This window comes from Thunnus albacares, chromosome 1 (genome assembly GCF_914725855.1).
Source record: "Thunnus albacares chromosome 1, fThuAlb1.1, whole genome shotgun sequence".
Taxonomy (NCBI): Eukaryota; Metazoa; Chordata; class Actinopteri; order Scombriformes; family Scombridae; genus Thunnus; species Thunnus albacares.
The window spans coordinates 14,456,312-14,468,748 of NC_058106.1; the positions used below are offsets into that span (position 1 = coordinate 14,456,312).

The 12,437-nt window shown below is 39.4% G+C and overlaps 1 protein-coding gene across 2 annotated transcripts; it reads right to left on the minus strand.

Annotated features, from left to right (window-relative positions):
- Positions 1 to 27: 27 nt before the first annotated feature.
- Positions 28 to 11,797, minus strand: terfa (telomeric repeat binding factor a). Of its 2 annotated transcripts, XM_044343410.1 has the most exons (13): positions 11,606 to 11,797; positions 10,757 to 10,852; positions 10,397 to 10,539; positions 9,983 to 10,069; positions 7,536 to 7,676; positions 5,966 to 6,090; positions 5,250 to 5,774; positions 3,470 to 3,589; positions 1,824 to 1,934; positions 1,581 to 1,727; positions 1,042 to 1,118; positions 909 to 952; positions 28 to 265 (listed from the first exon to the last, which is right to left on the minus strand). In XM_044343410.1, the coding sequence occupies exons 1-13, from the start codon at positions 11,754 to 11,756 to the stop codon at positions 107 to 109; spliced, it is 1,926 nt and encodes a 641-aa protein (XP_044199345.1). In that variant the 5' UTR covers positions 11,757 to 11,797; the 3' UTR covers positions 28 to 106. The 2 variants fall into 2 exon arrangements, with proteins under 2 accessions (XP_044199345.1, XP_044199424.1); XM_044343489.1 differs by lacking the exon at positions 3,470 to 3,589.
- Positions 11,798 to 12,437: the final 640 nt, after the last annotated feature.

Consider the following 12,437-nt stretch of genomic DNA (forward strand, 5'->3'; position numbering starts at 1 on the left):
ACAAAGCGACAAACTTGTAACTGCACATTTATTGAAGACTGAAGATTTTTATTTACTGAACATATTTACATTTTGAACATTGAGTTATAAACTCAAACTTGACCACTCAGACCATGTTTAACCTTTTCATGGTTCTCCACCTGTCCTTCAGGTTAACATTTGTTCGACCTGTGAAGGAGTAGTGCGACCTTATTTTACTCCAGGCTCCCTCTCCGAATTTTCTAACTCCATCTTTCAGCCTCTGTGTCTCACTTTCAGTCCACTTCTGCAACACAACAAAGAACATGAGGTTACTCAGCTTTTTGCTGCTGTGACGAGTCCAAAACAGAGAAATCTTTTTCATTTGCAGGGCAATCAATAATGTTTTACAGTATTGCAACTGACTAAACTTAGAAGTCTGCTTGTGTGGTGATTTAATTTAATGTAGGAAACGACCAAATCTATTTCATCCTTTTTATATCAATGTTTGTTCAACGGTTGTTGTTGAACCATGTGAATGTTGTGCTATTTGGCATCTAAGTGGCCGTAACAGGCTGTTAGTGGTATTTATTTGATTCAGGAGGTGCAGTTTGAGTAACATCCATGATGTTGAAGGCATATCAAATGTTATTCTGTTATAATGCCATAAGACAAATTTACTGCTCTAGAAAGTTATTAATTTCCACAGCATATCTGATTGGCCATCATAGCGCCATGTCTGGATAACACTGCCTTGCGGTCCGGCAAAAGTTAAGCCATGTTAAACTTTTTTGCTGGACAACCTTCAGTTTTTTTGCCATCTATGTTGGCGCCCCCGCTGCAGTGACAGAATGGTGTCATCCAAATGAATGAGGAACTGCGTTTTTTCACACAGTGCTTAAGTTGTCCAAATGCTCAAGTCAGATTTCTGAACTGAGGTGAATGCTCACCTTCCTCTGGCTTGAATTTGACATGCTGCTCTCGTTGAGTGATCCTTTGAAGAAAAAATAAAATACAGCATAAACAACATTTACACAAGATTAATTCAGACTTAATCAGAAGCAGATATTTGATGAATATTACCGCTATTCTTTCTGAAGAGCAGCTCTTCTTCATTCCACGTATCCTTGCTCTCCTTTGCGTTTTTAAACAGCTGTTTCCTGTCATCAAGAGCAGAGTTTTTGTTAATGCTTGGCACCCTGATCCATAATGGCAACTGATAAACAGCCGTGCAAAGAAATAAACAAAAGAGTAATAACTTTAGAGTTATTTAACTGCTGAGGTTTGTAGTGAGGGCAGTATGAAACCTTTTAAAATTAAAATACCACACACTGAATCTTTTTCCTCGGTTAATATTTTTCTAGTTAAAATCATAAAAAAACTTTTTGACACTATCAAAGGCAGACGAGGGAGGAAACTTAATTACGTTTATCAACCTCAAGCCTTAGAAAAAATGCACTAATTGAAATGATAAATAACATAAATTAATTATCTCCTAGACCCAAGTTTAGTGAACTGGTGGATTTTTTTGTTGAATTAATTTATTGAACGTTTTGCCAGGAGTCATTCACAACAGCTGAGTCAATCCACTGTCAGATGAAGCTGCTGGCATAATTACTAACCATTTTGAACTAGAGGGACCTGGGTCTTGAACAGGGTCCTTTTGAGGGGTGGAGCTTGTTCGAGGGACGGGGCGATTAGGAATCTGATTGGGCGAGCTGTCCAATGAAGAATCTGTGATACAGATCTCATCTGTATTGCCTGGTTCCCTGCATAAAACAAACAAAGTTAGTCAGATGTCATCAGCCCTTCTATCTTAAATTAACACACCAGCATCAAATGAATGTTGCAGTATTTGGACTTGCTTGCTGGGAGAATCACTGGCCAGTTTTATACGACGTTTCCGCTGTGGGGTTTTGAGACGGTGCTGTTCATCTTCCTCGCTGTCTGATGACAGTTGTTTTGACCAAGTGGTTCTGCATGAGGAGAACTCAGTCAAGTCAAGCATTATACAGAAAAGAAGAGATCTGTTGTGACTGAAGTCATGCTCTGCTTTTTGTCTGTCAAATTCAGTAGCCGAGGTCTGGAAATGTCACTAAATGTCACAGTTGCAAAATAAGACACAAAGACAAAAGGACATTTCCTCCCAGATCTCATAATGTGGAATCAAAAGCCATCCACAACTTACTATCAAAACAATACCGATGCATTGAGCGACCATGTTAAACCTTCCTTTTAGTGGGATATTGTTGTTATGATTTTAGCATCTAATTATTAAAAATGCTGCAGTAAAAGGGAAAAAAAAAAGACACTCATTTTAAACAATCTTCGTGGCCATTTACAAGGTGCACCCGAATGCACCATGAAGTCCCTTGTTTTTACATTCTAAGGTCGGCGCTTTACAAAGCGACGTAGACACACATTTGATCTTTAAGCGTCTTTGTTTTTAAGAGGAGAAAGTGCGACCACGCCTCTCAAGTGTAGATGGCGTCATGTGACTGCAGGGTAAAAGTTCAGTAGAGGCTGTTTGTGTGCAGGGGGGGAGAATGAGTCAGTGCAAGTGCGCCTGCATCTGTTTGGGAGTATATCAGAGAGAGGGAGCGCGAGACTGGCAGGCCGCCGCAAATAAATGAATGTATGGGAAACCCTGGTGTTACCAATCTGGCACTACATCTGTCACTATAGACGTGCTGTATCCATTGAGTAGTTTAAGGTCTGTCAGGCCTCCTAACTGATGTCTACTTCATGTTCCCTGATCCAAACTCAAAGGGAGATCTTGCATCTGCTGTGTTTACCATAAAATGTAGAACAGTTTACCTTACAAACCTTCAGTTCAGATGACATTTTTTGAAAACAGCAAGTATAATGTCTTGCTTATATTGTTCCTATTGAAGTCTTATGATTTGTATTTGACTAGTCTGCAACACTCAGTATTACAACCAAACCTACTGTTCTTGGGCCATCAGTACTACTACAAGTGTGCATAATTTTTTTGCATATAGAGAACTAAAAGTTAGGGCTGTAGTCAACCAAAGAAAATCTTGGTCGACTAAAATCGTACATAATCTTCAACTAATGGGCGATGTAATGGGACTGAGTGCACAGTAAACTCGGCAGCCACACATTTCTCTGTTCTGTATTTCTCTGTTTTGTGTCTTCAGGTTAGGCTATTGATGTAGCACTTTTCTCCCTATGAAAATAACACGGAGATTATTCGACCAATGAGAATTTAGTCGGACGAGAGCATATCGACCAACTGATCGACCAGTCGACCAGCAGACTACAGCCCTACTAAAAGTGAACCTTCCTGAGTTTCTGGAAAGGTTTCTGTGGTTTAAAAGACACCTCCATCCTTACAGCCCTGTGGTGTCACTAACATAACTCATCATTACGACATTGTATGTGAGGTGATTTATTAATTAAACCTCAGTGAAGCAATCACAGGTAGACATAGAACTGTTACTGAGGATGGTCTTACAGTTACAGAGAGGCAAACATGATTTGCACTTACCCACTCTGTGAACTGTTGGTGTGGTTATGGAGTTTCTGTGCACATACTCCGCCACTGGCCACAGAGCTAGGGCGTTCCTCCTCACTGTCTGCTGACAACTCTTCCAAACTAGTTGAAGCTCTGCATGACAAAACAAGCAGTGTCGCTGCTTTATGCTCACTGAGAATTACAGGATCACAAGCAGCCTATTCAGTGTGAAATAAGGCAAGTATATTTTTTCTCCCTAGAGATGCAGCGATATTATGTGTACCAGCAGAATATTGATATTTGTACTTGGAATCAGCAAACAAATTCATCTGTTTTCAGATATCATGACCAGTGTGTTTAATGACACACTTTGAATTAATATACATCTGCCGCTGTGAGGAAAGTTGTCTGGAGTTTGAAGATTCTTTCTGATCAATACGGTCAAGAAAAGGGGGCCAATATATAATATAACTTAAATTTAGTTCTTGAATACTGCTCTTAAACTCATCAAAGTTCATCTAATTGCTAAATGGCTGCAGCCATCTCATGTATTTTTGAAGAAATTATTATTAGTATGATATTAAAATAGTCCAATAGAGGTCTGGTCTGTTGGAGAGCCCTGCACAGGACTGTTTTCTAAATCCCACTCCTGCTGGATTTCTGACCATTATCGCCCGCACCCGCACACATTCTGACCATTCACACCTGCGCAATAGAGTTCCACTGATTTTGTGTGTTCTCCCGTCCCGCAAGGAAAACACGAATTAATAAAGAGATGCATACCTGCCATTAATAACGTAGCAACATGACGTTCTAGTCATAATTACATTCAAACTAATGCAATAATTACAGTTATTCTAGTGCAATAAGTACACCTATTCTAGGGCAAAATTACATTTATTTATTGTACTTATTGTTTTAGAACGTGTTGTTGGCTGCGGTTGTTTTATTTTGTTTCGCTTCCCTGTGCAGTTTATTTTTTGATCGCCTGCTCCCCCCACAGCAAAGTTAAAAACCGCCCGCTGCTGCGAGATTTGCGTTGGGACCTGCAGGACCCCAGTCCCAATGCAGTCCTCTAGTCTGTTCATTCATTAAAGTAAAAGGTTTATTAAGAGAAGTGCTTGGAGAAGAGAACATGAGGGACTGTGTCTCAGCCGTCTCTCCTCAGTACAGAAAGGATTTTGTAGTCATAGAGTGAAAATAACACCAAGGTCACAGAAGTAGAAAAAAAAAAAAAAAAAAAAGTACAGTTGAATTGAAACTTTTTCACAGTGAAATATTTGGTACCGAGAGTGGTTTGCAAAATTTGGTGCACCTTTAATATTTTTCAAAAGATGCTATGATTAGCCCTTTTGGGAAAAGCACAGAAAATTAATATAATATCAGTAGAATTTCTAAAAGACCGGCCACGAAACTCTGTAAAACTCAATGCTTTTGCTTCTGTTGACCCTTTTTTCACAAACTGAACTTGCTACTACAAAAATTAATTCCTCTTTCCTATTAGATATTTATTTCTGAACCAGTATTATTTTAATGAGAAAGAACATGCAGTTATACTCTGTTACACTTCTGAAACTCTCAGACAGGCCTACAGATCACCAGTAACAGCAGCTCAAAGATACTGACTGCATCTTGAGTCAAAACCATCATCTTGACTGACTGTGAGGCTAAACAGCGACAGGCCTATATCTCTATATCTGTAAAGGTATTCTGATCGCCATATGATTGATCAGAGCATCCTTAACTTCATGTAGGTATTCTGGGACCAAGGCCAAAAAGTATCTTTAAAAAAAAAAAAAACAAACGTATTTACCTGCTGCAAGTATTGGTGGCTTGTCTGGGGCGTTTCTGGGGGGATATAGTAACCTCACTGTCCGTTACTGGGCTCTGCAGGTCTTTTTTGTTGCATATGTCCAGTATCTCTGCTGGTTCTTCTGTTGTGACTTCAGCCTCCAGTTCCTGAGAAGTTGTGCACTGCGAGCTCCCCTGACTGTCTGGCTCGACCACCAGTCGTGCCACCGTGTAAGGCCTCTTGTTCCTCAGCGTTACCGGTGACTTTAAGAGTGACTCCGCCCGCGTTGGAGGAACAGCATCTGTTTGTGGTTGTTGGTCTGCTGGGGACCCCTCCATGGGGCTGCCTGAGTCTCTCTGAAATAACCCATCCTGCTCCGAGTTCCTGGTAGTAGGTGAGATGCGATGGGGAAGCTCTTTTTTTGTTTTGACCTGCTCCTCGCTTTCAACCTCTTCCTCCAGCTGAGCAAATGTTCTCTCATCTAAACCTGCAGCCAAAGCCTTGTAGACCGCCTCCAGCCTGGACTTCTGGATTATTATATGTTTACTGGAAGATACATTAGAGACAAGAAAAAGAGACTGAACAGGATATTCAAGCAAGAGCATCTTATGTATCATGTGTCACAAGACTACACAGAAATCTGAATGAACAGCTTTGGCGAGTATGTATTTTAACAGCAATGATAATTAAGCTTGTTTAAAGTGATCTGAACTGGGAGGGAGAGAGAGAGCATCTACCATGTTACCAACTGGACTGTGTTTATTTGTGGACCAGAGGACGGGCGAGGTTCGTCTCGCTCATCGGGTTCAGGGGCCTCGTTGTCTTCCTCCGTACGTCTTTTATCAATAAGCTGTTTTGCAGCCTGGTACACATAAATAAACCAAAAAGACACAAATGTATATAAAGACTTGTACTTCAACAACAAATAAACTACATTTGATCTATTAACTGGTTGTCAGAGGGTATTATCCCTCAGGCTGTTTAAATTATTAAGGCATTGATGACACAAAAAAAACGAAATGAAAGCATTAGTTGACGACAGAGCGACATGAATGATCGCGCTCCATGCATTCCACCGAAAATTAAAGGTTTGCATTTAGGGAAGCGTAATCTGGACAGACGGCTGTTTCACACAAATGTCCTGCTGTGTATGTGTTTTGAACTTATCAATAGTATTGATTGATGAGCTTCTAGTCTGTCTGTGAGCTGCCTGTTTCACTACAGGCAGGATATTCCCTCACTCACTACGGTGGGCGGGGAAAGAAAAATCAATGAATCAATAAATGCAATCACTGTCGATTTCTTCCCGTGGAGCCGACATGCAAACTGTTTTGGTTCAGTAAGTTTCTGCTGTCAGTCAGACTGGTGAAGGCAGTTTGTCCGGTTGCTTCTGTGGACAGAGATGCTGAACGCAGGTCGAATCATCACTGGATGGGAATTATGATGTTGGTGAGCAAAAGTCATTATTTTATTGGTCGGCTTGTTTTTAAAATCAGCATCTGAAATTCGCAGAAACTGAGCCAGCTGTGGGAAAAAAAAAATCTGCACTGCGAAATAGAAAGTTTTGGATTTGGTGTGGAAACGCTCAACGAGATAGATGAGTTTGAATTTTTTCATTTAATTTATTTGCACAAATTATTCATGTTTGGTCTGAAAAGACCTTTAGATGGATCGCTGATGATGTCAGTTTATTTTTTCACCATGTTTCAGTTTTGTCTCTTGCACGTATCTCTAGTTCTTACATACATTTTGGTTGAATACATAATTGTACAGTAACTGTGATAGTAGATGTTGAAGTCAAACTTTCATCCTATCTCATTACAAAAAATGCAAGAAAAGATCTCCGCCACTTTCTCATTAAACTCGTATAGAAACATTTTCAAAGTCTTAGGAAGGTTGATGATTGGTTAAAAATTTAATGAGCTTCTAAAAACCCTTTGTTGTGTTCACAAACTTGGTGCTGTTGACTCATCAGCTTCAAAGTGCCATTAAAACCCAAACTTTTAATGAACAGAACTCCCCATGAACAGCCAGTATTTTCAGTTAGGTGCTGGTCGGTCACAGGAACATATTAGATGAAAATCAAAATTATCCATCACACACCGCAGTGACTTTATTAGGACACATGCGTGCTGAGCAAACCTGAAGAAGCCACAGGCCAAATGTGTTGTTCGCTCCTTATAAAGTCACAGTAAAGTCATTTCAGTGTGCAGTGGTTCATTTTGATTTTCACCCAAACTTAATATTCAGTCATTTATTTTTTAGTACAATGAGCATTTTGTACTGTGCTGAACACAGCATGCATACCTTGTGGAGAAAAGGAACAGTGAACGGGCAAAGTCTTTGGCAAAAGGCATAGATCTCCTCCTTAAAACGTCTGAAGTCCATTTGATCGATGACATCATGTGTTTTACTCTTCTGGCTGATGAGACCCATGAATATCGCTTTCTGCACAGAACACAGAAGATCAGTAATGTGAAACACATGGCATACACACAACAAAACATAAAAATTAGGTCAAGACTGCTAAATGTATTAACATGACTGAAAGATGCATCGTTTCAGCCTTGACTTCACAATGTTTACACATACAAGTCGCACTGAAAATGATTTGATTTAATAAAGCAAATTATGCCTGACATTGTACATTGTATACTGTAAAACATGTTACTGAGAGAGAGAAAACCAATCTAAAGACGATCTACCCCATCTGATAAAAACATGACTGGATTTAATGTTATTTTAGTTACTGGCTGTCTTTACTGTCTTTTTCACTCTCGGATAGGAAACACTTGTTTAGTACAAAACATCAACAAAACAAGCTAACAAGCGTATTTTACATCCAACACTTACATCTGTGAAGACAAAAAGACACCATACAAAATAAAAAAGTTCACCTGCTATTAAACCATATAGAGAGGATGCAGTATACTGTAGAGGGGTTTGTAACATTAACTCATCAAATTCACAGCTCTGTGAATTAAACATTGAACACAATCTAAATATTTTTATAAACCTGTCCACACACAACCTGAACATCCTTTAATGTGATATTGATTAGGATGACCGAGCATTAGTGCATCTTCAGGGTTCAATTAGTGTAACATTACTTCCCTGGTACTGAGTGACATTTACATAAACACATACTGCACTACACACAGACCTCCGAGCATTTTTTCTGTCATACAGATTCTTGTTGATTCAAATGTCCTTTAACTTTTTAAGATATACAACTGAAGAAGAGGATTGTTGGGGGAAGGACGACTACAGGGAGAAGCTGGAGAGGAAACTCCAACAGAGCATGGAACCGTATGAGAACCGTTATCAACAATCAGGTGATTGATGGTGACCAGAATAGAGCCAATGAGCAAACTGGTTCTTCAAGAGGTTTAACGAGGAGGCTGAGGCCCACCCATCCCCCGGTTCCCCTCTCATGTTCTTCCACTAATGTCTCCCTTCAGAAGCACTCCACAGACCTCAACATCAGCTACACTGACCACCACAGCTGACATGGTGATGAAAGATTTCTGCAGACTACATCCAGGCAGGGCAGCAGGCCCATCATCAGGCCGAGGATGCTCAACCTAAACCTTTGTGGGCGTTCAGACCAAAAACATCCTTCCATTAAAAAAAAAATGCAAAGGGGTGGGGGTGGGAGGTTGCGTTCATGGAGACGTGTTGCTTCAGGTACTGGTGAGGCAAAATATAACATTAGAAGTCTAGTTTGAGTAACATTTGAAGGCTTATTGGAGACCAAAAACACTTCACTGAACTTTAGGATACAATGAGATGGGCTTTTACAGCTGTAGACAGTTATCACCATGTCATTCACTTGATTTGTTGTGAGAGGTTAACAGTAGAAATATGGCGTTCACACAAGATAATCTTTCAATTAGTAGCGAAAATCCTTTAATTCAACCTTTATTTAAGATTCTCGGAGGAATCGTTGAGGGTGGCCCGCATTTACAATGATGATGAGATTACACCATGGGAAATACTGACACACAAAACCAACAAACAAGTGCGTTTCTAAAGTGTCCAAAAGGTATAAGTGTATTCAGTTTTAGGTGACATTGCCAGATATTCCATTAGTCTGCTGCACTAACACTAAAAACAGTCCTTCCAAAAGGTGGACCGGAGTTCCAGTGAAACATAGATGTGATGTATGATGGTAATTTTACAACAAGGGCTGAATAGATAAACATAGACCAATGGTTATTGGGACTCTCAGCTGGAAAAGACCAACCAGCTTTATCATAAATGATACAATGTTGAGTTTTATCACTGGCAATAAACCTAACAGCTGACTGGTAAACAGAGTCTAAGGGCCTAAGTGTGGAGGCAGCAACGTGTCTGTAAATTACATCCCCGTAATCCAAAACTGATAGGAAGGTTGATTCAACAATCCTCTTCCTACAAATCAAAGGGAAGCTGGTTTTGTTTCTGTACAAAAAGCCGTTTTTTTTTTTTTTTTTAAATCGCAATTTGCCGACATCGCCGATGTTTTTAAATTCAGACAAATATGCCTGATGTACAAAAACTTTTCTATACTAATGTACTGTATGACCATTGAACATATTATATTAAAACTCATATATTTAAAAGCATATATTTAAAACTCAGTTTAAAAAAAACAAACCAAAAAAAAAAAAATCTGAAAAAAATGGTTTAATCTGAATGCAGCAAACAGGAAAGAAAAATGCTGATTACAGGAAATGATTTAGTGAACATGCTGTTCAAGTTACTGAACTCACCTTGCCAACCATTGGTTTTGGAAAATGTTTGTTGAGCACCTCTTTTGCTTTGTCATATCTGTTGTTCTTGATAAAAATCCCCACAATCTAAAGACAGAGAAAAATCAATTTGTAAAATTAAATATGATTAAAGGTTGAGAAAGCAAATATCTTAAAACAAACCCTCTAGCTTCTTTACTAGGCTCTAAGGTGTAGTAAGCCGTTGTATTCACTCTTGGCAGGACAAGAGGTGCGGACACACATGTGCACACGTGCACACACACACACACACACACACACACACACACACACAGTGGGTGCAACATTGGCATCATGTCTTTGTGTATGCAGCTGTCATGGTTGAACCAGTGGAAAACATAAATGTTAAAAAATAATAACAAAAATTTAAATGAAATAACATTTACAAACTCGTACCATCTCTTTCGTTGAAGTGCATACATTCTCAAAATCCTGCTGTGGAATATTTGAGCTGGGAACATATTCCTGGCTCATGTTTTCCAGCAACATTAAGGCCGATTCCAGAGGAGTTATCGACTCATCGGACTCAAATGACACATCTGTAGGCAGAGCAATGCTTGGTATAGTGAAGTCTGTAAGATTTTTTATTTACCGGTAGATAAGTAAATATTTCCCTTGTCATGGAGCTTATGTTAATGTATTCTACCATGCAAAGCAAGAGAATTGTACACATAGATGCAGATAAATTAAATCTTCAACATTGTTGATAAAGTTACTGAGATGTGCCAAGAATAAATACATTAATGTTGATCTCACCGAGTCTTTCGCCCTCATTTATCCGGGAGAGTAACTGCAATACTCGTATCTTTGTTTGCATGCTGTCAGTAGACTCCAAAGGACGGACCAACACACCTGCAACAAGAGGATGAATTAGCTGCTTATTTCCCCTGAAAAAAACACATCTTCCAAAAGCTAGTACATAATTTACAGCCATGCTTACTATACACTGTGTTGTCTTCATTTGTTCACCAAAGGTAAACTGGAGAAAATGTACTTATGACATAACTATAGATTGTGTTCAGGATTTTACTGTCAAGCCAACTTCCACAGCTGTTGTAGCAAACTTATAGTATGATTGTATAGGATAAGTATGCTGGGTATCTATAGTCAAATAGCACTGTTTGTCCGTTTATACAATGTTTATATGACAACGTGTTTTGAAAAAGCCAAAACTCACCGCTACATCTAGCTAATGTTTCAGGAATCAACATGACCAGCTGGTAACTAACTATAGTTATGTTTCTTGACGGGGAGGCAGCACAGGTTAACATTACTATGACATTTTAATATGCCGAGTTTACATCACTAAAAGTATTGCATACCAACACACATTAATAAAATCGCGAGTAAATTAACACGAATGGCTGCAGCACATCCACCGTAGCACCTCACTGTAGTGAGATAATCCGCTCATTATCTAGCTACGTCTGTGGTTTAATGTTCAGTTTTCCAGTCTGACACTTAATCTAGGTGTTCATACTACCTGCACTACGATTAGACCGAAGTCGGTCGGACACAATGAGCTGGAGTTTGTTAGCTAAGTTAATTGATCAAAGTTAGCTTGGCAGCCAAGAAGCGAACACTTGGAGGTGGTTTCTTACTTACTTTCAAGAACATCTCTAATGCCACAGAAGTCTGAGTACTGCTCGTTTTTAAAAAACTCTGTCGACAGAAACACATAATAATCAACAAGCCACCGATTGACTATTGATTCCACATCAGTTTGATGGCTGTTTATAGTTTCCTTAGCCGCCATATTCACGGCGCGTCTACGGAAGCCGGATGTAGGAGGCAGTTAATTGTTTTCTCTCAGCGAAGGCGGGAACATCCAGGTCTTTATTCCCCGAGTGAAGCCCTTCAGGCAGCGCTTCACCCCGGTTGTATGACGACACAACACTAGCAACCGATGAAAAGCGAAGTTTATACACGAATAACGTTAGGTTAGGATCAAAGTGATGATAGCAGTCTTAGGATTCCCGTTAATCGTGCTCATAGAGACAAAATGTGGGCCATGAAGACAGTAAATGCTGCCTTCAAGACTAAGATCAGGACACATACAGTCACACAGACTCTCAAGTTTCACACCAGCAGAAAACATCATTATCCCATCTACTGTTTTGAAGTGAGTCAACAACACACTCTCGCCTTTTTCTTAAAATGTATTGTTTATTTGATAACGTTTCACTCACCATACCCATTTCAGCACGATCTGATTGCAGTAATACAGTCAGACACCCAGTTTATGTTTTCAGTTTTATATTCTTGTGTTTGTTACTCATTTCTACAGTTAGGTTACATTAATTGTGCTGTTTTGTAGTATTCAAGATGTCCATAGCATGACCTGTGTGTGTCTGTTGTTTAACTGTGGAGGTATTTGGAGGGAATTCCAATGGCCATAAATGTAGACTTAAAATAATTCAGCATTTTATCACTAATT